General features: G+C 60.4%; 2 protein-coding genes across 6 annotated transcripts; one reads left to right on the forward strand and one right to left on the reverse strand.

Annotated features, from left to right (window-relative positions):
• The first annotated feature begins 2,846 nt into the window (after positions 1-2,846).
• CNN1 (calponin 1) lies at positions 2,847-9,473 on the forward strand. The gene is made up of 7 exons (XM_045492034.1): positions 2,847-3,047; positions 5,101-5,222; positions 7,346-7,412; positions 7,526-7,663; positions 7,844-7,954; positions 8,422-8,568; positions 8,670-9,473. Exons 1-7 carry the CDS (start codon positions 2,853-2,855, stop codon positions 8,913-8,915), a joined length of 1,026 nt encoding a protein of 341 aa, XP_045347990.1. The 5' UTR covers positions 2,847-2,852; the 3' UTR covers positions 8,916-9,473.
• A 3,105-nt stretch (positions 9,474-12,578) lies between these two features.
• Positions 12,579-17,172, reverse strand: ELOF1 (elongation factor 1). Of its 5 annotated transcripts, none has more exons than XM_045492040.1 (5): positions 17,061-17,134; positions 16,361-16,409; positions 13,740-13,873; positions 13,516-13,586; positions 12,579-13,203 (listed from the first exon to the last, which is right to left on the reverse strand). In XM_045492040.1, exons 3-5 carry the CDS (start codon positions 13,853-13,855, stop codon positions 13,139-13,141), a joined length of 252 nt encoding a protein of 83 aa, XP_045347996.1. In that variant the 5' UTR covers positions 13,856-13,873; positions 16,361-16,409; positions 17,061-17,134; the 3' UTR covers positions 12,579-13,138. The 5 variants fall into 5 exon arrangements, with proteins under 5 accessions (XP_045347996.1, XP_045347995.1, XP_045347991.1 ...); XM_045492039.1 differs by having other exon boundaries at positions 12,579-13,208; positions 17,061-17,117; XM_045492035.1 differs by having other exon boundaries at positions 17,057-17,091.
• Between the last annotated feature and the right edge of the window lie 2,327 nt (positions 17,173-19,499).

The raw sequence follows: 19,499 nt of genomic DNA on the forward strand, positions 1-19,499 counted from the left end.
GGTGCAGGGGGAAGGGGGCAGCGGCTCTCTCCCGGAGACACACAAGTACAGCATTGTGTGTTCTGATTTTTAGGTGGCCGTGAGAGGACGGTTCTAGGGGACTCCCTAGATTAAGGAAAGGCAGAGTTTTTCTTTCATAACCGTCGCGAGCCCTTCGGGGCGACTCCGTTTCTTACAAGATCCCACCCTTCATTTAGATGGGAAACTGAGGCACAGAGGGGCTGGGACCTGAGAACTCCAGACAGGAGTTGAGAAGGGGTCTACACACTGGACAGCCAGTGATGGGGGAGTCCACTGGGGCGGGGGCCTCCGGACGGGATCAGCTGCCTCCCTCCACCTCAACCCCATCAAGCAGACAAGAGACTCAGGGAAGGACAGAAACGACAGAGACATGGAGTGAGAGAAACAGTGACCTAGAAAGGTGAAACAGAGACCCAGAGATGGAGAGACAGGGGAACAGACAGAGAGAGACAGTGAGGCTGGCAGATTCGGAGACAAAGACATAAAAAGACTGGGCGAGGTAGAGACGGACCTAGAGAAAGAGACACCGACACGGACTAGAATCGGAGGGACAGGGCAGAGCCAGAGAGGGTCGCCCCCTAGGGAGACCCCGGGCTGCCCCGTCTGGGGACGCGCCAAGAGCTCCCCCACTCCGCCCCCGTCGTGCCTGGGCAGTGACTTCAGAGGCCCCGCGGATTCTATAAATGGCCAAACGGCCGAGGGCCGGGGCGGGGCGGAGCCGAGTGAGTCAGCGCTTCGCGTCACCGCCGGCCGGATCCCGCCGGGCCCCGCTCCCGCCCTCGCCCCTCCCGGGCCGCCAGGGGGCGCCAGCCGCCTGCTCCGCCGAGGCGCGCGTTCCCCGCCTTGCGCCGCAGAGAGAGACCCGTGGCCCGCCCCGGGCCGCTCAGCGTGGGCAGGATCCCGGAATCTGCGCGTTCGAATCCTGGCTGCGTCGCCCTCGTACTGTGTAAGGCCAGGCGGGCGGCGTCACCTCTCGGTGCCGCGTACAGACCCCACGTCGGAAGGCTCTTGTGAGGCATGAGTGAACAGACCCAGTGCATTTAGGATTATACCAGGAGCTAATTGTGGGCTCGTTTTATGTCTTTTAGCCTATTGGTTTAGACCAGTGGTTCTCAAACAGGAAAGATCTGCCTTCCCTCTCCCATCTCCCTGCTGGGACATTTGGCAATGTCCGGAGACGTTGCTGTCAAGACTAAGGGGGTGCTACTGGCATCTGGTAGGTAGAGGCCGGAGATGCCGCCTCAATTACGGTAAGGCCCAGGAGAGACTCTGGCCGGGAAGAATTATCCAGCCCTGTTGTCCACAGTGCTGGGGTTGAGGAACCTTGACTGAGCGCGATGGCATTAGGGGCAGGGGCCTGGGGTCAAATTCTGCTCTGCCACTGACACCGGGTGACACTCGGAAAGCGATTCCACACCCCATGCCTCAGTTTCCCCATCTGTAAAGTGTGTATAATAACAGCATCTGGGGGCGACTGGGTGGCTCAGTCGGTTGAGTGTCTGACTCTGGATTTTGGCTCAGGCCATGATCTGACTGTTGATGAGATAAAGCCCCGCGTGGGGTTCTGCACTGCCGGCGGGGACCTACTTGGAATTCTCTCTCCTTCGCTCTCTGCCCCTCCTCCACTCGTGCACGGGCGAGCGCTCTCCCTCTCTCTCTCTCTCTCTCAAAATAAATAAGGGCGCCTGGGTGGCTCAGTCAGTTAGCGCCCGACTTCGGCTCAGGTCATGATCTCACGGTTTGTGAGTTCAAGCCCCGTGTCTGGCTCTGTGCTGACAGCTCAGAGCCTGGAGCCTGCTTCGGATTCTGTCTCCCTCTCTCTCTCTGCCCCTCCCCTGCTCGCGCCCTGTCTATCTCTCTCTCAAAAATAAATAAACATTAAAAAAAAATTTTTAAATAAAATAAATAAATTCACTTAAAAAAAGTAACAGCATCCCTTTCTAAGGGCGTTGTGAGGCACGAGTTGGTACATGTACAGTCCTTGTAACAGGGCCTGACATAAGAGCCACTGTCATATCAGCATATCACAGCCGTGCCCTTAGCATGTGGCCAGCAAATTGCACGTCCCATCAGTATATGGCAGATATTGCTGACATCATCCAAGTGTCACTAACGTGGCCTTGCCATAAGTGGCATGATGTGGTCAATGTCATCCTCCTCTGTGGTCCCCGGGGGTGAGATCTGGCCAGATGGGGCTGTTTACGTGGGATCCCTCCAGGCCGGCCTGGCTGGGACAAGGAAACCTGCTAACACAGACACCCCACGGCCAAGGCAACCCGCAGGTCGATGGGGAGGGTAAAATCCAGGATCTCTGCTCCCCCAGGTCCTTCCGAGGGACCGGAGGAGACGGAAGTGGGGTGCCAGACGCTCAGGGGAAATACTGGCCTTATCCTGAGTCCTTTCCTGTGCCAGGCACTCCACACCGGGCACGGACTGTCCATTGGTCCATTTCACAGATGTGGCAACAGAGGCTCAGCTACAGACCGTTGGCGTCTGGAGCTAAACCCAGGGTGGTGCTCACTAAGCTACCGTGGGCTGCGGTCTTGCCTCAAGACCGGAGACAGACAAGGAGAGGTGACCTCAGTGACAGACACGGAGAGACTAGGTGACCCTGCCAGAGGTCCAAAGAACAGTGGAGGGTAGGGAAGGATGGGGAAAGCTTGATCTCTTATGACCAAGCCCCCCCCCCCCAATAATAACCCAGGCCGCCCCCCTAGGTGGAAACAATGACACAATCGGCTCCCAATACCAAGGCCCTGACATCACGTGGGGGGGAGAGGGGGGTGGCCGAGGTGGGGGGTGCCCCGCCCCTTGGCAGGCCCCTGCGGCCAATGGGACGGCCTTGGAAGAGGCCCGGGCCGCCTCCGGAGCTTCAAAAACGTGTGAGGAGGGAAGAAGGGGCTGCAGACGGAGCCTTAAGCTGCTGCCTCAGTCCTCAGTGCCTCTGCCCACCACCAGCCAGCATGTCTTCTGCTCACTTCAACCGGGGCCCCGCCTATGGGTTGTCAGCTGAGGTCAAGAACAAGGTAGGCCCCCCCCCCCACCCCGGCCCATACACCCCGGCAGGCCAACGGCCCCATGGGGTTCTGGTCTATCCCATGTGATTTGGGACCAGGGGGGACAAAAGGACAAATATGGGGTACAGCCCGCCTTCCTCCCCATCCTGAGCATCCCAGAGCCCTCAGCGACTGTTGGGGTGGGGCGTGTAAAATGGGGGGCATGCAGGCAACCATATAGGTAAACTGAGGAGGTCAGTCCCTGGTGAAGACCCCGCTTGATCAGAGCCTCCTGTTAACCTGTCCCCTGTTCCTTTTATGTTGGGGGGCGGGGGGCTGGGAAAGGACTTGATCTTCCTTGCACCACCATCTCAAAAAGCAACTGGGGAGTGGTTGAGAGCTGGGATGGTGGGGGAGGGAGGCCCAGAAAGTGTGGGAGATCCTGAAGGGGGGGGGCGGAGACAGCTGGGGAGGTCAGAGAGGGAGCATTAGGGACACGACGGACGTGTCCTCGTTTAGGGCTGGGAGAACATGCACACACCACCTTCATGCTATGGATGGGTAAACTGAGGTTCAGAGAGGAGGGGTAAGTAGCTAGGGTTCTAAATAAGGGAGCTGCAGAGCTAGGATCCTGGCCTCCCCCCCCCCCCACACACACACCCCCGAATGGGGGTTCAGCTTCTGCAGGGCAGTGAACTTGAAGTCCCCAACTCACTGGAATGCTCCCGTGAGCGTTGCCAGGGGAGAAGTCCCAGCCCCATTTGACAGAGGGGAACACTGAGGCTCGGGGTGGCTTGTCCCAGTGTACAGCGAGGACGCGGAGAGCTGGAATCGGATCTAGGGTCGGGGGATCCTGGCTGCTGGAGGAGGGGGCTGGTGGGGGGGGGCGGGTGCGCGGGCCGGGAGCGATCCCAGCGCCGCCCCCCTCCCCCCCAGCGCCGGCCCCAGAGCCGGGAGAAGCCGCCGCGCCTTATAAGGCGGCCTCGGGGAGCCCGGCCCGCGGGGCCGCGCTATATAAGGGCCGGTTTGCTTTATAAAGCCGGGCTGGTGGGGAGGGGGGCGGCAGGGCCGGGGCCAGGTGAGGGGCCGCCCCCTCCCACCTCCTCCGCCCCCACGAGAAGGGCCAGCTCCGTCCCCCAGAGTCCTGGAGCCTGTCGGGGCTGGGGCTGAGGGTTCTGGAGAAACGGAGGGGGGCAACGTGGGGAGGGGGGCAGAGGGCGAGGGACGGAGATTCTGGGAGCCCAGAGACTTGAGAGGGACGGATGGGGAGGGTGAGCCACGAGCGAGATAAGACCGAGACAGGGATGGGGAGGCCGAGAGAGGAGCCTGACGAGCCCCACCCCCACCAGAGGCAGGGAACCTGGAGTCGGAGACCAGCCGCGAGGCAGAGATGGCCCCACCAGGAGCCCCACCCCCAGCCAGACGCAGAGGGATGGGGACAGGAAGACAGGGCCAAGGAAAGACAGGCAGGGCTGGAGAGAGAGAGAGAGAGGTCACGGGGATGGGAAGAGGGAGAAATACGGCCACAAGCACGGGGCCAGGAGTAAGACAGAGACAAGCTCCCGGCCCCTCCACCCGGAGCTGGAGCCCAGGAGATGAGGGCCTGAAGGGACACTGAGGCAGGCATGCAAGACAGGACAGTCCCCTGCAAGGCAGTATTCAGGGCACCTCTTTAGGGCTCCTCCTCCCCTGCCTGGGGGCCCAGGCTTCCAGCAGGGGGGATGGGCAGGGCCCCCGGGGAAGCTAAGCCCCAAGTTTGGCCTGGAGGGGGAACCAAGAGGCCAGGCACCGCCCCGCCCCCAGCTCTGAGTACCCCCCGCTCTCCACCCCCCGCCTTGTCCGCATTCTCTGGTGCCAAACCTCAGAATGTCCGGAATGGCCCCCTGGGCAGGTGCCACCTCAGCCCTGGCCCTCAGCCCACTTCAACCCCCACCCCTACCCCCCCCATGGACGCTGGGGCAGAATTGCCTTAGTTGGGAAGGGGATGAAGAAGATCAGGCCCAGGGAATATCAGGTGGGGTCCGAGGACTGAGTCTGCTCCACGCTGCGTCCTCACCACTTTCTCTGCGCCCCCCACCCCCAGCTGGCCCAGAAGTACGACCACCAGCGGGAGCAGGAGCTTCGAGAATGGATCGAGGGGGTGACAGGGCGCCGCATCGGCAACAACTTCATGGACGGCCTCAAAGATGGCATCATTCTTTGCGAGTGAGTGGAGCAGACTCTGTCTTGGGCTGCCCTCAACCTGGGTGTTCATCCCCGCCCCTCAACCAACTAGGGGCTCCAAGCCGGGTCAGGCACTTTATATCCGAGACCTGGGAATAGTGGTGGCAAATAATCATTGTGCCCATTTAACAGGAAAGAAAACTGAGGCTCGGGTAAAACACATGGCCCCAAGTCCCATACTGTTCCAACAGAAGTGACTCCAGACTCTAGGAAGGCAGGGCGGGCCCATTTATGGCCTCCAAGAGTTCCAAGTTCCAAGAAAGAGAGATCGTGGCCAGAGGGCAACAGGCAATGATGGCTGTCCATCACTGGCTTGACACGAGAGATATACCACAGTCATTTAAGTGGGTCCCCATCTTCTACTCTTCTCAGAACTTAAATCATCGAGAGAAATGAAAGCCCACGCAGCTCCCAAGCTTTGATTCCAGATTCCACGGCAACGTTAATGCTGGCTAGGGCCCTGAGCCCAGTGGGGGTCCTGTCTGCATCTCTGAGCCTGACCCAGGGCAGGGTGACCGTGGTGGCCAGAGAGTGCCCTTGAGAAGCTTCCCGAAGGTGCAGGCTTACCAAGATCTAGGTGCTGGAAAGGTGGCAGGGTGGGGAGATCCTGTTCTGTCGTATCCACTCGGGACAAGGAATAGGGGGACACCTTGGGGTCCCAGCTCGGACAGGGTTGCTTGGACATTAAAGAGTGCCGAGCCCACCCCCCACCCCTGCCCGCATTCAGTCCTTCATGCCGCGAGAATTTATGGAGCACCTGCTGCGTGCCAGGTCTAGGCACTGGGGATAATGAACAAAACAGACTTGACTTTGAGTTCACGTAGAGCTTTCGTCCTAGTGAGGGCAGATCGATCAAATAATCAATGAGATAATCACATAACATACTTGCCGAGGGTGGGAAGTGCCGTGGAGAGAAGTCTGGTGGGGAAGGACGGGGGGCCGGGGTGGGGAAAAGGGTGGCTGCTTTGTAAAGAATGGCCTGGCAGGTCTTTCTGAAGAGGTAACATTTGAGAGGAATCTTGGATGAAGTGAGGGAGGGACCTGGGAGGGCGTCTGAGGGGAGAGTGGGTCAGGCAGAGGGGCAGCCGTGCAAAGGCCCTGAGGTGGGAGTGAGCGAGTATAGTGTGTTCAAGGAACAACCAGGAGAGATATGAGGAGGTGGAGGGAGTTAGCTGGGCGGAGCGGGGCGGGGGGGGGGGTTGGGGGGCACACTTTCAGTCATGCTAAGTATTAGGATCTTTATTCCGAAGGGAAACCATGGGACAGCTTTGAGTTGGGAAGTAACTAGAATTATTGTTGAAAAGACCATTCGAGCTATAAGATGAAGGGTCGGGAGGAGACGTGGTGGAAGCTGGGAGCCCCAGGGAGGCCCCTGCAAAGAGCCCAGGAGAGAGATGTGGGCGGCTCGGAGCAGGGCGGGAGTGGCAAGGAGCTGTGGGCTTCTAGATGTCTTTGGAAGGCAGAGCCAAAGGACTTGCTGAGTGCCTGGGTGTGTGGATGGGAGAAAAGGATAGGAGAGTCAAAGGCAAGTCTGAGGGCTTTGCCCAAGCACCTGGAAGGCTGTGTTTACTGAGCCTGGGAAGATGGAAGGGGCTGAGTTGGGGGAAGCGGGTGTCAGGAGGCAGGGGTGGGTGCACTGGATGTGAGATGGCATGTAGGGAGCTGGATTGGGGAGTGAGGGGCCCGGCTGCACGGAGACACTGGGGAGCTGTTGGCGTATCGGTGGCATTTGTGGTCAAGAGACTGGAGGAGATCAAGGGGGTGAGTGTGGCCAGGAAGGGAAGTCCGAGGCCCAGGCTGCAGGCTTTCCACAGTGCGGATGCCTGGAGAGGACCAGCAGCCCGAAAGGTGGTTGCCAGGGAGACAAGGTCACAGCAGGGGACTCCTGCAAGCCTGGGATAAGGGGACTTTCTGCTAGAGACCCCAGCCCAGGTCCCGATTTCCCATCTCAGTCCTGCCCGGGTGTGCGGGGTGGATCAGCGGGGCCGCAGCTGAGCTGGTTGCCGTGGGAACCCGCGACATCGCCCACTGGCTGTCACCCTGACCCCTTGTCCCACCGCGGGGCTGGGCGTACCTTCCTCGCTGCCTTCCCCGGCTCCTTGTAGGTTCATCAATAAACTCCAGCCGGGCTCCGTGAAGAAGGTCAATGAGTCGACCCAAAACTGGCACCAGGTGAGCCCAGCCTCTTTTCTGAACTCTTTCAACCCCTGGCCCACACCGCCCCTCGGCCCTCCCCCCCCCCCCCCCCCGCCTCCCTCCACTGACTGGAGCCTGCTCCCCTCCAGCTGGAAAACATCGGCAACTTCATCAAGGCCATCACCAAGTATGGGGTGAAGCCCCACGACATTTTTGAGGCCAACGACCTGTTTGAGAACACCAACCACACCCAGGTGCAGTCTACCCTCCTGGCCCTGGCCAGCATGGTGAGTGAGGCTGAAGGGTGGGCGTGGGGCGGGTGGGCTGTGGAGGGTGTGGGCTGGGATGCGAGTGGGGGCCACTCGTGCCCCCGGGGCCCAGCATGGGTGGGAGGGGGGAGCAGGTGCTAACTGGGGACGGTGCCTGGAGGCTCCCTTGTCAGTCCCTGCTCCCTTGGCCCTCCCCAGGCCAAGACGAAAGGGAATAAAGTGAACGTAGGGGTGAAGTACGCGGAGAAGCAGGAACGGAGATTTGAGCCAGAGAAGCTACGAGAAGGGAGGAACATCATCGGGCTTCAGGTACTGCCCCTTCTTCACCGGGGGTCTTGCTGCTGAGCTAGGCGGGGAGGTCAAGGAGGCGAGGAGGGCACCCCGGTCCCGGCAGGCTTTGGGGCACAGGCTGTTTGGCCCTACCTCGGATGTATGCCGGGCACTGTGCTTGGCGTCCAGCGGCTCTGAGCGGTGGGTGCTATTGTTACAGCCTTTATCCAGATGAGGAAACTGGGGCCTGGAGAAGCCGGCTCACTTACCGCGATTGCCCGCGTGATACGTGGCCGCGCTGGGGCTCGAACCCTGGAAGCCAGGCCCCGGGGCTCCGAGCCACCTACAGGCCACGTGACCTGCCTTTTCTGGGCCTCAGTGTCCAGTCCGGAGCCTGCCAATGGAAGCAGGTGCCTCGGCAGAGGGCGTGACAGGGTCCACCGACACGCTCTGTCTCGTGGCCCGGGGTGAGGCTCTGTGACCTTCGGGCTGATTCTCCTTTCTAGATGGGCACGAACAAGTTTGCCAGCCAGCAGGGCATGACCGCCTACGGCACCCGGCGCCACCTGTACGACCCCAAGCTGGGCACGGACCAGCCCCTGGACCAGGCTACCATCAGCCTGCAGATGGGCAGCAACAAGGGGGCCAGCCAGGTGCGTGGGGTGGGGGGGGAGGGCGGGGGTACGGGCTGGGCCGCTGGGGTGGCCCCTGCCCTGCTGGGTGCCCGCGGTCTGACGGGCTGCGCCCTCTGCAGGCCGGGATGACCGCACCCGGGACCAAGCGACAGATCTTCGAGCCGGGGCTGGGCATGGAGCATTGCGACACGCTCAACGTCAGCCTGCAGATGGGCAGCAACAAGGGGGCCTCGCAGCGGGGCATGACGGTGTACGGGCTGCCGCGCCAGGTCTATGACCCCAAGTACTGCCTGACGCCCGAGTACCCGGAGCTGGGCGAGCCTGCCCATAACCACCACCCGCACAACTACTACAACTCGGCCTAGGGCCCTGGGGCCCCCCACCCCCCCCCCCGCCCCGCCTTCCCCCCAGGGAGGCTGCCTGCTGCTCTCGGCAGGGGCCGCGCCGCCCCCGTCGACCCCTCCCCCTGCATGGCGTCCCCCCGCCCCCGCCGGCCGCCGGCACCTGCCCACAGGGTTAGCATTTGGTGGGGGAGGGGGGCAAACTGGGGGGCTTGCCGGGGAGGGGAGGGGGCCCTCCTCCCTGGAGCGCCGCGGGACCCAACAGCGAGCCGGGTGTTCCCAACAGCACCCAGAGGACGCACTGAGCAAGGCTACCCCGGCTGTCGTTCCCTCCCCCCTCACAAGTGGGTCCCCCCAGGACAAGAAGTCCCCCCCCCCTCCAAGCAAAACCCCCAGAGCCCAGGCTCGGCCTGCCCCCACCCCATTCCCACAGTGGGAGCAAACTGCATGCCCAGAGACCCAGCGGACACACGCGGTTTGGTTTGCAGCGACAGGCATACGTGGATGTGACAGCGGCGTTTGTAACGCGAGCACTTTCTTTTTCTATTTCACTGGAGCACAATAAACGGCTGTAAAATCATGGACTCGGGGCTGCCCTTTGCTGGAGCCCGCGTGTCTCTTGCACCCGTGCAAACAGCCTTGCTCGGATCGGCTCCGCGTCCCGCCTACGCGTCTGCAGGGGCACAGCGCTCACACCGTCAGATGCGCACACGGAGCGCGCGGCCACTTGGCGGGCCCCGGGACAGGCACTCACACGCAGAATCCGTGCCCTACTTTGTGTGTGTGGAGCACACACACTCCCCTTGCACAGATGCACACGTGCGGCACACACTCCCACTCAGGACACGTAAACGCACACCCTCACACATAATATCCACGCGCACGTGCTCGGCCCCCGTGTGCCTTTCTGGGAAGTCTGCGGGGGGGGGGGGGGAAGGGGGGGGCGGTGTAAAAGTGCCCAAGCGTCGGGACAGGCTAGATGGGGTGTGAATCACACAGTTCTGCTTCTCACACGCTGACTGACTCGGGGCAAGTCACTTGCCCTCCCTAGGCCTGTTTTCCCAACACGAAAATGAGGTCAGAGAGCCTCCTGGGGACATGGGGAAGCTGAAACGACACCCCCGGACGGGGGAAGGCATTTGGTACTGACCAATGAACGTGGTCCAGCCAGGTTCCGGAGGTCCCCGTGGGCAGGCGGGACCCTTCAGCCCCGGATTGTGGGGAGGTGGGAGGGGACAAGGCAGTGGGGCAGGATGGGCACTTTGGGGGCGCGGGGCAAAGGCCCTTTGTAGACTGGCACGGGGCAGGGGAGTAGCCGTCTGCCAGGCGCGGCCGCCCTGTGCGCCCAGCTCGCTCTCTGCCCTCTTCTGAGGGCTGACTCCCGAGCCTGGCCTGCCAGCCCAGGGCCCTCGGAGTCTGTGGACAGCCCCCACCTCTCCACGTTTCAGAGGGGCCCCTGTCCTCCCAGTGATGTGAGCACCAGCGGTCCTGCCTGGAACGCACCACCTGTCAGAGTTCCAAGGGGAGGGTGCGGCCGTGTGGGGGGTGGGGGTGGCAGGTGGTTACAGAACGGTGGTGTCCCCTTCCTTACGCACAGCAGGGGATGAAGCTGGAACACGGGGACCTGCGGAGACACACCAGAAGACCCGCGTGCACGGACGCACACAGCCCCTGGGGCCTCGTAAAAGGGATTCCAGGCGCTCTTGGCCTGGCTAGTACAAGTCCTGCTCCCCCAGGGCCAGCACAGGGGGAGCTATGCCGAGGAGGATCCATGCCTGGCCCAGGGCCCTGCCTCCTCGAGAAAACAGCACCATATTAGCACTTGGCCTGTGTGACTGGGGTGGGCGGGCCCTGGAAGCCAGAGGAATGAGCCCCCTTTCTGCTGGACCCCAGAGGGCACCCCCCGCCCAGGCACCTGTCCACCGCTCCGCCCGTGCCCACTGGCTCCTGCCTGGGACCTTGGAGGGGGGAGGCGAGAGCACCACAGGAAGGGCAGGGCAGGGTGGGCTTCTAGGTGGGAGTGGGGGAACATGCCAGACCCAGTGGCCGGGCCTGGTGGCTAGCTCAGCATCCCCCCTCGGCTGTCCCACACCCCTTAGTGCCCTGAGTGGGTCCCAGAGTCACTTAAACCGTGCCAGGCACTGTGCTAGGCCCCTCCGGTCTCAGCATGGCCCTGGAACGTTCTAGCGTCCTTTCTGCTGTACCAACGAGGAATGCAAAGCACAGGCCACCTGCTGCCCAGGCTCAAAGCCGGGTGCAGGTGCTGATGGGCCCCAAGCTGCCAGAGCGTCAGGACCTCCACACCTGTAAGACCATCTGAGGGCACCGTCCATCAGCAAGGTTCAGATGCATTTTTTCCAAAACCAAGCAATTCACTCCATTCTGACACGACCTGGAGACAGACAGCATTGGATCTCCCAGGATAAGGTTCGGTCTTAGGAGGCTGTCCCTCCCCTTTAGGGCCAATTCCAAGTCCAGGTTATGACCTGTGCTTCTGACCGACCAGTGGTAATCAGGGATTCCCATGACCACCTCTTCCGATTTCGTTAATTTACTAGAGTGGCTCACAGAACTCAGAGAAACATTGCGTTTTACTAGATTATGGTTTATTAGAAAAGAATATAAATCAGGAGGCGCTCGATGGAGCCGGTGTACAGGCCCAAGTCGGGAGAAGGGGCACCCCACTCCCCCAGCACTTCTGTGGGTTCACCGACCCCCCGAGCTTGTCCAATCTTGTTGAAGTTGTTATACAGCTTAATCTGTAGCCCCCCTTTCCCTTCCTCAGAGGTTGTGGGTGTTACTGAGGGTCCCACTCAGTAATCACGGACCTTCCGGTGACCAGCCCCATCCTGAGGCTGATCTGGGGCCCCACAGCGATCGGCATGAACGTAGGTGTGATCAAAACGGGCTCTGTTGGCAAAAGATGCTGCCATTCAGGAAATTCCAAGGGGTTGAGGAGCTGTGCCAGGAACTAGAGATAGGGACCAAAATGTATTACACCGCACCAGCATCGGCCCCACCTCATCTTCAGAGGCCCCTCACCACCCTCGGAAAAAGGTCCCTTTCCCGGACCCTTACTCCTCTACAATGCTGTCACCGCTGCAGCCCTGGAAGCAGAGAGCTGTTCTCTCAGCCTGGACCCTGGACTCTTAGGCAGTCAGACCCCGGGCTGTGATGCCAGGCCTCCCAGGTTCAAGGCCCAACTCTGCAGCTTTCCGGCTGTGGGACGTTGGGCCGGTGACTTGCCATCTCTGGCCCAATTCCTCACCTGTGAGCCTGGGGCACCTACCTCACAGGCACCTTTCGGGGGGTGGGGTGGGGTGGGCAGGGCAGGCAAGCCTGAGAGCAGCTTCTGGCACAGGGCAGCCCTTGAGTATCACTTCTTCTTTCGGACCGCCCCCCAGGAAGCCTTCTCTGGTCACCCCGGGCTCCATTGGCCCCATTTTCTGTTGTGCCTGTAAATGCCTGGCCAGGTGTCTGTGGGTTCATCCGTGTGGCTCGGGCCCCGCACTGCCATGGTTTCACCCCGAATGCCTGTTGCATGGACAAAATGGACAGTTTGAAGGACTAACCAAACCCCATTTCCAATGGCCCGCCAGGCCACCTCAGAGTGCTTCAGTCTCCCCCTCTCCCTCACTGAACCCCTGGGCCTGACCCAGAACCCAGGAAATCACAAAGAAGCAGGAGTTTGCATCAGCTGCTTTATTTAGGGGCTCGTGGCCGACGGCGATCCCCAGCCCAGCCCCTTCCTCCTCTACAAAAGCAACTAAACAGGAAAAGGGGCTGTTCTGCCAGGTCCCAGCCACGGGGCCTGTGGGACTGTGGCTTTGAATCCCAGGCCACAGGCCTTGGGAGGCAGGGGAGGGGCGGGGGGCAGTCCAGTTCACACGGTGCTGGTGAGATGGGTGAGGAGGCTGGAGAGTCCCGAGGCAGCCTCTGCTGGGCTTGTCCTTGCCCAGAACGTCAGGACGCGGGCCCCGAGGAGGAGCAAGCAAGTCAAAGGCTTTCAGAGCCAAGGGAAGCACTTCAGGCCCCCGGGGGGGGGCCCAACAACCCCGCCTCAACTCCAGTCCGTGCCCACAGGCACGCTGCCACGGCCACACTCACACCCACACCCACTCCATACACGCAGAGGGCTGTGAAGGCCCTGGACCCACACCCCGGACCCTGGAATGTCTCTGGATTGGCACCCAGCGGGGCAGGTCCACAGCAGGCAGGGTTGCCGCGGGAGTGGGTCCTCTGCATCGCTACTGGTTGGCTGCCTCGCAGGCATCTATCCAATCGCTGTACACGTCCACCGGTTCTGACAGATCTGGGCCGCTGAGGTCAAGGGCAACTGGTGGCATCAGGGCCCTTCCCTGTACGCACCCCTCTCACTGGCGTCAGCCGGATCCCCGCCCCGCACCCTACGCAAGTCAGCAGGTGGCGCCTTGTCCCCGCCCCAGGGAGGTCACGGCCCACAAATGCGTAAGCAGGAGGGCCAGAGGAGCAAAGACTGGATCTAGTCCCCTCGCCCCTGGCCAGGTGCCCTAGAGCAGCCCACCAGGGGCAGGGGAGCCTTGACTGCCCCCACCCCTCTCCACCCACCCCACTTCCCCGCAAGAGCCTGGTTTCCCAAGGATACATGTGATGGGCGTCTGGAACTCCTCTAGGCACACGGTACACGAGATGACTCCGGTGTTGCGGGCCCGGTCCCTGGAACAGGAGGAGGGGCTGGTGAGTAAAGGAGGCCACGTCTATGGGTGACGATCGCCCTAAGTGGGAGGGCCTGGGGCAGAAAGGATGGTGGGAGCAGGGAAGCTGCCTCCCGACTCTGGGAGGAGAGGGGAGGCCCCGTCCCCCACTCACATTTTCACGTCACAAGACTTCTCGTGGTTGCAGAAGGGGCAGGTGAACTGGGTCTCTAAGGTGCCTGTCATCTTCTTCTTGGGGGGTGGCTTCCGTTTGGACTTTCTGCGCCCCATGTCTGTAGGAGGGCAAACCTGCGGTGGCGGTGGGGGACAGGAGTCAGCAACCCAGGGGACCCACAGAGCCCTCCAGCTCGATGCTCTAGGGGGCAGGCTGGGAAGAAGGCTCCGCCTCTGAGGGATGAGGCTCCCAGTCCCCAGGTAGGCGGCGGATCCAGGCACACTCTGGGCGGGGGATGGGAGCAGGCTCCGGCAACAGGTGGCCTGAGTTCTAGTCGTGGCCCTCCACTTGCTGGGTGGCCCCGGGCAGGCGACTTAAGCTCTCTGTGCCTCAGTGTTCTGTCAGTAAAACACAGATGAGGCTGCTACCCACACAGGGGTCTGTGCGGCTGCCATGACAAACGGTACACGGAGTGCCGAGCACGGGACCCGGCCCACCCATCCTCAGCACCCAAGCAGGACGCCACTGTTCCTGGTGAGGATGACACAAGAGGCTCTGACGGACCAGCTGCGCGGGGATGGGCACAGCCTAAGTGCCCAGAAGCCGGCGCTTTTAGGAGCAGCTACTCCTCTCGTCAAAGGGACACACAAGGGACACCTAGGAGGAATGACACTCAAGGGATAGGACAGATCCTCCAGAGAAGCCCCCTGGGCTAACTCTCCACACACAAGGGGCTGGTGGGCAGAGACGGGGGGACAAGCATTTCTGGTCCTTGCCACATACCACGACCGAAGACAGGTGTCTGAGGGCCCTGGCCAGCGTTGGGGGACCACATGGGGCAGGGGGTGGCGAGGGGCAGGCTAAACAGGGAGCGGGGGCAGGGGGGAAGGGCCTGGATGGATCCTGGGTGGGAGGGTGGGCAGTGGGGAGACAAAGGATGAAATCACTGCCTTTCTAGGGCATCGAGGAGTACAGGTCAGAGGTGTGGATACAGATGAAGTCAGAACCACGCCAGGGCTGTTCAGGGTGGAGGGATGGCGGGCGGTGAGAGAGTCTCAGAGTGTGGCCAGAGAAGGAGGGACCGGGATGACTCCTAAGGTGGTGGGGGATGAACAGGGTAGGTAGGGGGAGAAGGTGGCATCATCCTCTGATGCCTAACGCACAGGAAGAACAAGATGCTGGGGGAAGATGATGGGCTCAAGCAGCAGAGGCACATCTAGGGACAGGTGTCTTGGAGACAGGGGCCTCCCACGCCAGGCACTGAGCTCAGGGTTCTAGGATCACCGTCCCCAGGCACTCTCCCCTCTCCCTGTCCCCCCTACACTCCACCTGTGTGGCTCTTCCTCCGTGACACAGGAATAAAGACCAGAATTCTAGAAGAGCTGCCTGCATTCCCGGTCTTCATTTCCTCCCATTCTCCCTCTACACGCCCCCCCCCCCACCATACTGCTCCCCCCAGGGGGCAGTTCCCCGCCTCCTCAGGGCACTGGACGCACTGGTCCGTCCTCCCACCCTTCCCACGCGGCTCTCAGGACCCTGCACTCTGCCCCGGCCTCACTGGTGGGGACTTGCAGTTTCTTCTGCTGCTTTCCCCCGGCCCCGGCCCGGACTTCCGTGAGGATACACGACGAGCCCACGAGCTCAATCTTTGGGCTCCTCTCCATTTGCTCTCACCTCCGTGGAGACCTCGCCCAGCCTCAGGGCTCCAAATGCCTCCTCTACACTGAGGCTTCCCGATCTGCCACCCTCAACGTTTCCTCTCCGCTGCAGACTGGCTCATCTACCCGCCTCGGCTACACCCTCACCGGATGCTAACCCACTTTTTCAACATCACCCGTCCAAAACCCAAGCTGCTGACACCTCAACAGGCCCCTTCCGTCTTCCCCGGCTCAGCAGATAGCAAATCCATCTCTGCACAAACCTTGGACTCCCCCTCGATTCCTTCCACTCCCTCTCACATCCCTTATCGGGTCCTGATCCTGCGGCTTTACCTCTAAAAGACATCCAGAATCTGCCCGCTTCTCTTCTCGCCAGAGCCAAAACCGTGGTCCGAGTCCCCAGTCCTGGTCATTTTCAAAACAGCCTCCCTATGGCTCTCCCTGCACCTCCTACCCTGTCCACCTCCCTCCAAATGTAAATTCCACGATGGCAGGGACTTGTGTCTTTTCTTTGTATCCCCAGAGCCTACAACTGCTGGTGGCACAGAGCTGGCGCTCGACAAATGTTTACTCAATGAACGAATGAACCAATGCCAGGCCCTCCGCTAACCACGGCAATGCTGCAGGGCATTAGCAGGGCTAAGGGAATACTTCCGGAATGGGGCAACTTCACCTAGGAGCGGGGTGGGAAGGACCCTCTGGGTAAAAGTCATTTAAACTGAGGCCTGAATGATGAGAGAAGGCGACAGTGCAAAACAGTCCGGACTGATGGAACAGCAACTGCAAAGGCTCCGAGGCAGAAGCAGCTCCCCCCCTCCCGCCCCCCGAAAGAGCAAGAAGATTGGTACAGCTGAAGCTCAGGGAGCAAGGGGGAGAAAGGGTCTGAGATGGGCCCGCAGGGGAAAGCAGCCAGACCCCGCCCCGCCTCCGCAAACGTAGCCAGTTCTATAGCCCCTGCCTCACCTGCTCCGGGCAGTGTTCTGTTTTCCCGAAGCCTGGCTCTGGGTACCACCTGTTAACAGAATCCCTTGAGGGATGGTCAAAAATGCAGATTCCTGAACCTCATTTCAGATCTGCCCCTAGTGGAATGCAGTGTCGGGGGGGGGGGGGGGGGAGGCACGATTTACCCACTGCTGAATCCCCATACCAGGCACGGTGCCTGGTATGCATTAAGCGCTCAGTAACTACTTGTTGAACGAACAGATAAGGCTCCCGAACCAGAAAGTATGGATGGGCTCCAGAATCTCATTTTATCCGGCGTCTACGGCACCCCCAATCGCACACCAGAAAGGGGGTCTAGCCTGTACACAAAGCTCCAGGGGCCCTGCCTGCCCTATGGCGACCTAAGTCCAAGCGCGCCAAAGGGGCCTGGAAAAGGGATCGGCTCCCAACCTTCAAAAGGCGGAGGGTCGGCGGTCCCTCCAAGCTCACCGAGGCTTCGGCGTCGCCTCCCGCCCTCCGCCTGCGGGAGCCAGGCCTCCGAGCGGCCGCGCTTAGAGGGCTGGGGTCCGGGGGAGTCAAGCTCCCCGGCCGGCCACCCCCCCAACCCCGGGGTCCTCGACGCCTCCTCCAGGATCCCGTGAGCGCCCCCCCCCCCCCCGCCGGTAGAAGATCGCCTAACCCGGCCTGGCCCCAACGCCCGCCCCTGCGAACAGTCACCTACACTCGCCGCCCCTCGTTGCGACGGCCTCGTTCACCCGGGAGACAGTGGCTTCCGGCTCCAGCCGGAAGCGGAACCCCCTCTCCTCCTCTAACCTGCGGCCGGGAACGCCCCGCGGCGAGGCCCCGCCTTCTCCCGCATCTTTTCGGTGCACATGCGTACTCGCACACCCTACCGGGCGGCGGGGTCGCAGTGCGCCTGCGCGAGGGCGCTGGCGCCGTGGCCTGAGGCGGTGCGCGCCGCCGCTTCTGAGGAGTTGTCGCGGTGCCGGCGGTTCAGCGACGGTGGGCTGGGCGGCACCGGCGTTGGAAAGGCATCCTCGCTCTAGGCCGCAGCGTCTGCACGTGTCGTGTCTCCCAGTTCAAGCCTCAGCCCCTCGCAGCCCGCCCGGATCTCCCCAGCTGCGGACACGTTCAAAAGATTTCCGTGCTGAGGAATTGCAAATAGCAGTACGGCTGAATCGTGGTGATGGGGGAGATTGTAGGACGCTCTTCTCAAACGTTAATAAGAGCCTGCGGATCTGATTAAAATTCAGGTCTGATCCATTAGGTCAGGGGTGTGGTCTAAAAGGCTGCATTTCTAACTAGCTCCCCGGTGACGTCCGTGCCGCTGGTCCGCGGACCGCACTGAGCGCCGAAGTTATAATAGAAGAGATTGCACAGGCGAACAAGGGCCAGATCACGTGGTCTCGTGGGCACCTTAAGGACTCTGTTGGAGTCGGGCGAGGAGAGAATAAGGCTTTACAGTTCCCACAGTTTAGGGGAGAGGCTGGACATAAACATAAAAGGCTCAATTACTACGCCCTTCAGCTCAGCAGAGGAGAACGTATGGATCTCAGAGCATACGATGATGGAGGGGGCTGCCAAGCTAGTCTGAGGGGTTAGCGAAGGCTTCTCCGGGAGGCTGCCGCTCAGGTTGAAATCGAAGGCTGAGCCGGAGTTACACAGAAATTGCACCTGCAGAACTTCTGATGGAGGGAAGGAGAGAAGGGAACAGACACTCCCCTGTCTTGGAGCCCCTGGGGGCTCCCTCTCACTCAGATGAGGAAGGCGCAGGGAGAAGTCCAGGGTTGTGTTCTAGCCATGATTTTGGAGACGAGCAAAAGGAGGGATGGAACAGCCCCGTGGAAGAGGAGTCTGGAGGTCAAGTGAAGGATCTGGAAGTGATGTTGAGAGTCATTCACCTAGGGAGGTTATTTGAAGCCTTGGGGCCAGAGGAAGTCACCTGGTTTCAGGGTGAGGGGCAAAGTATAGCAAAAGAAGAGGGCTAAGAAGGAGACCAGGGGCACCCCAACCTTAGATGCTAGGAGGAGGAGTCAGCAAGCGACTGGGTAGGCCAGTGAGGTAGGGGGAGAGAGAGGTGGGTGATCTTTCCCAGAGCCTTGAGAAGAAGGTATTTCGAGACAGGGTGGTCAGCTGTGTCACCTGTGGTTGAGAGTTTGACTAAGACGTGGAAAGAGAATTGACTGTTGACCTTGCAAGTGTTTGGTCCCTGGTGACCTTGATAAGAGCCGTTTCCTGACAGTGGTCAGGAAAGGAATTTGGAAGATGTATTTTAGGTCGAGCTATCTTCAGGGTGTCCCCTAGGGGGCAGTGTTACCCTTGGAACTGGCTCTACCGGACTCTTGTTTTTCATTGCTCCTACAAACTTGTGCACACAGGAGGGATCGATTTGCTATTTACACTTAATAGTCCAAACACGTACAGGTAACTTTGGTTTTAGTAGTTACACAATTCGTAGTGCAACTCGGCCATAGTATATATGGACCATCCCATATCTGCTCATGATTGTGGGGTTTGTTTCTTTCTCATTCTCTTTGTGCGTGATCTTGCAGGTTCGTGAGTTCAAGCCGGGCTTCCGGCTCTGTGCTGACAGCTCAGAGCCTGGAGCCTGCTTCCGTTCTGTGTCCCCCTGTCTCACTTCCCCTTCCCCGGCTCATGCTCGGTCTCCATCTCTGTCTCTGTCGAAAGTAAATAAACATTAAAAAAAAAAAAAAAAAGATAACGGATGTTTCCATCACCCCCCAAAACTTTCTTCGTGTCTGTTTGTAGTCCATTCCTTCCCCTGTGCCCAGCCCCTGGCATCAACTGACCTGCTTTCAGTTCCTTTATGTAGTTTTCAGAAAGTCATATGAACAGAATCATACATTCTGTAGTCTTTTGAGTTTCACTTGCTTTTGCTCAGCTGACTCAGCTGGAGACTTGTCCATGTCATGTCTATCAGCCGTTTGTCCCATCTTATCGCTGAGTCGTAGTCCATCGCGTGGATGGACCACAATTTGTTTCTCCTTGCACCTATGGATGGACGTGTGGGTTGTTGCCACTCCGGGGCAATGATGAACAGAGCTACCCTGAGCCATCTCATTCGGATGCGGATGTTTGCGTTCGACTCCTGTGGTGTTTTATTTCTGTATTCAAACATGTGGTCCCTCTGGGTTTTATT

Source organism: Leopardus geoffroyi, chromosome A2, assembly GCF_018350155.1.
Source record: "Leopardus geoffroyi isolate Oge1 chromosome A2, O.geoffroyi_Oge1_pat1.0, whole genome shotgun sequence".
NCBI lineage: Eukaryota > Metazoa > Chordata > Mammalia > Carnivora > Felidae > Leopardus > Leopardus geoffroyi.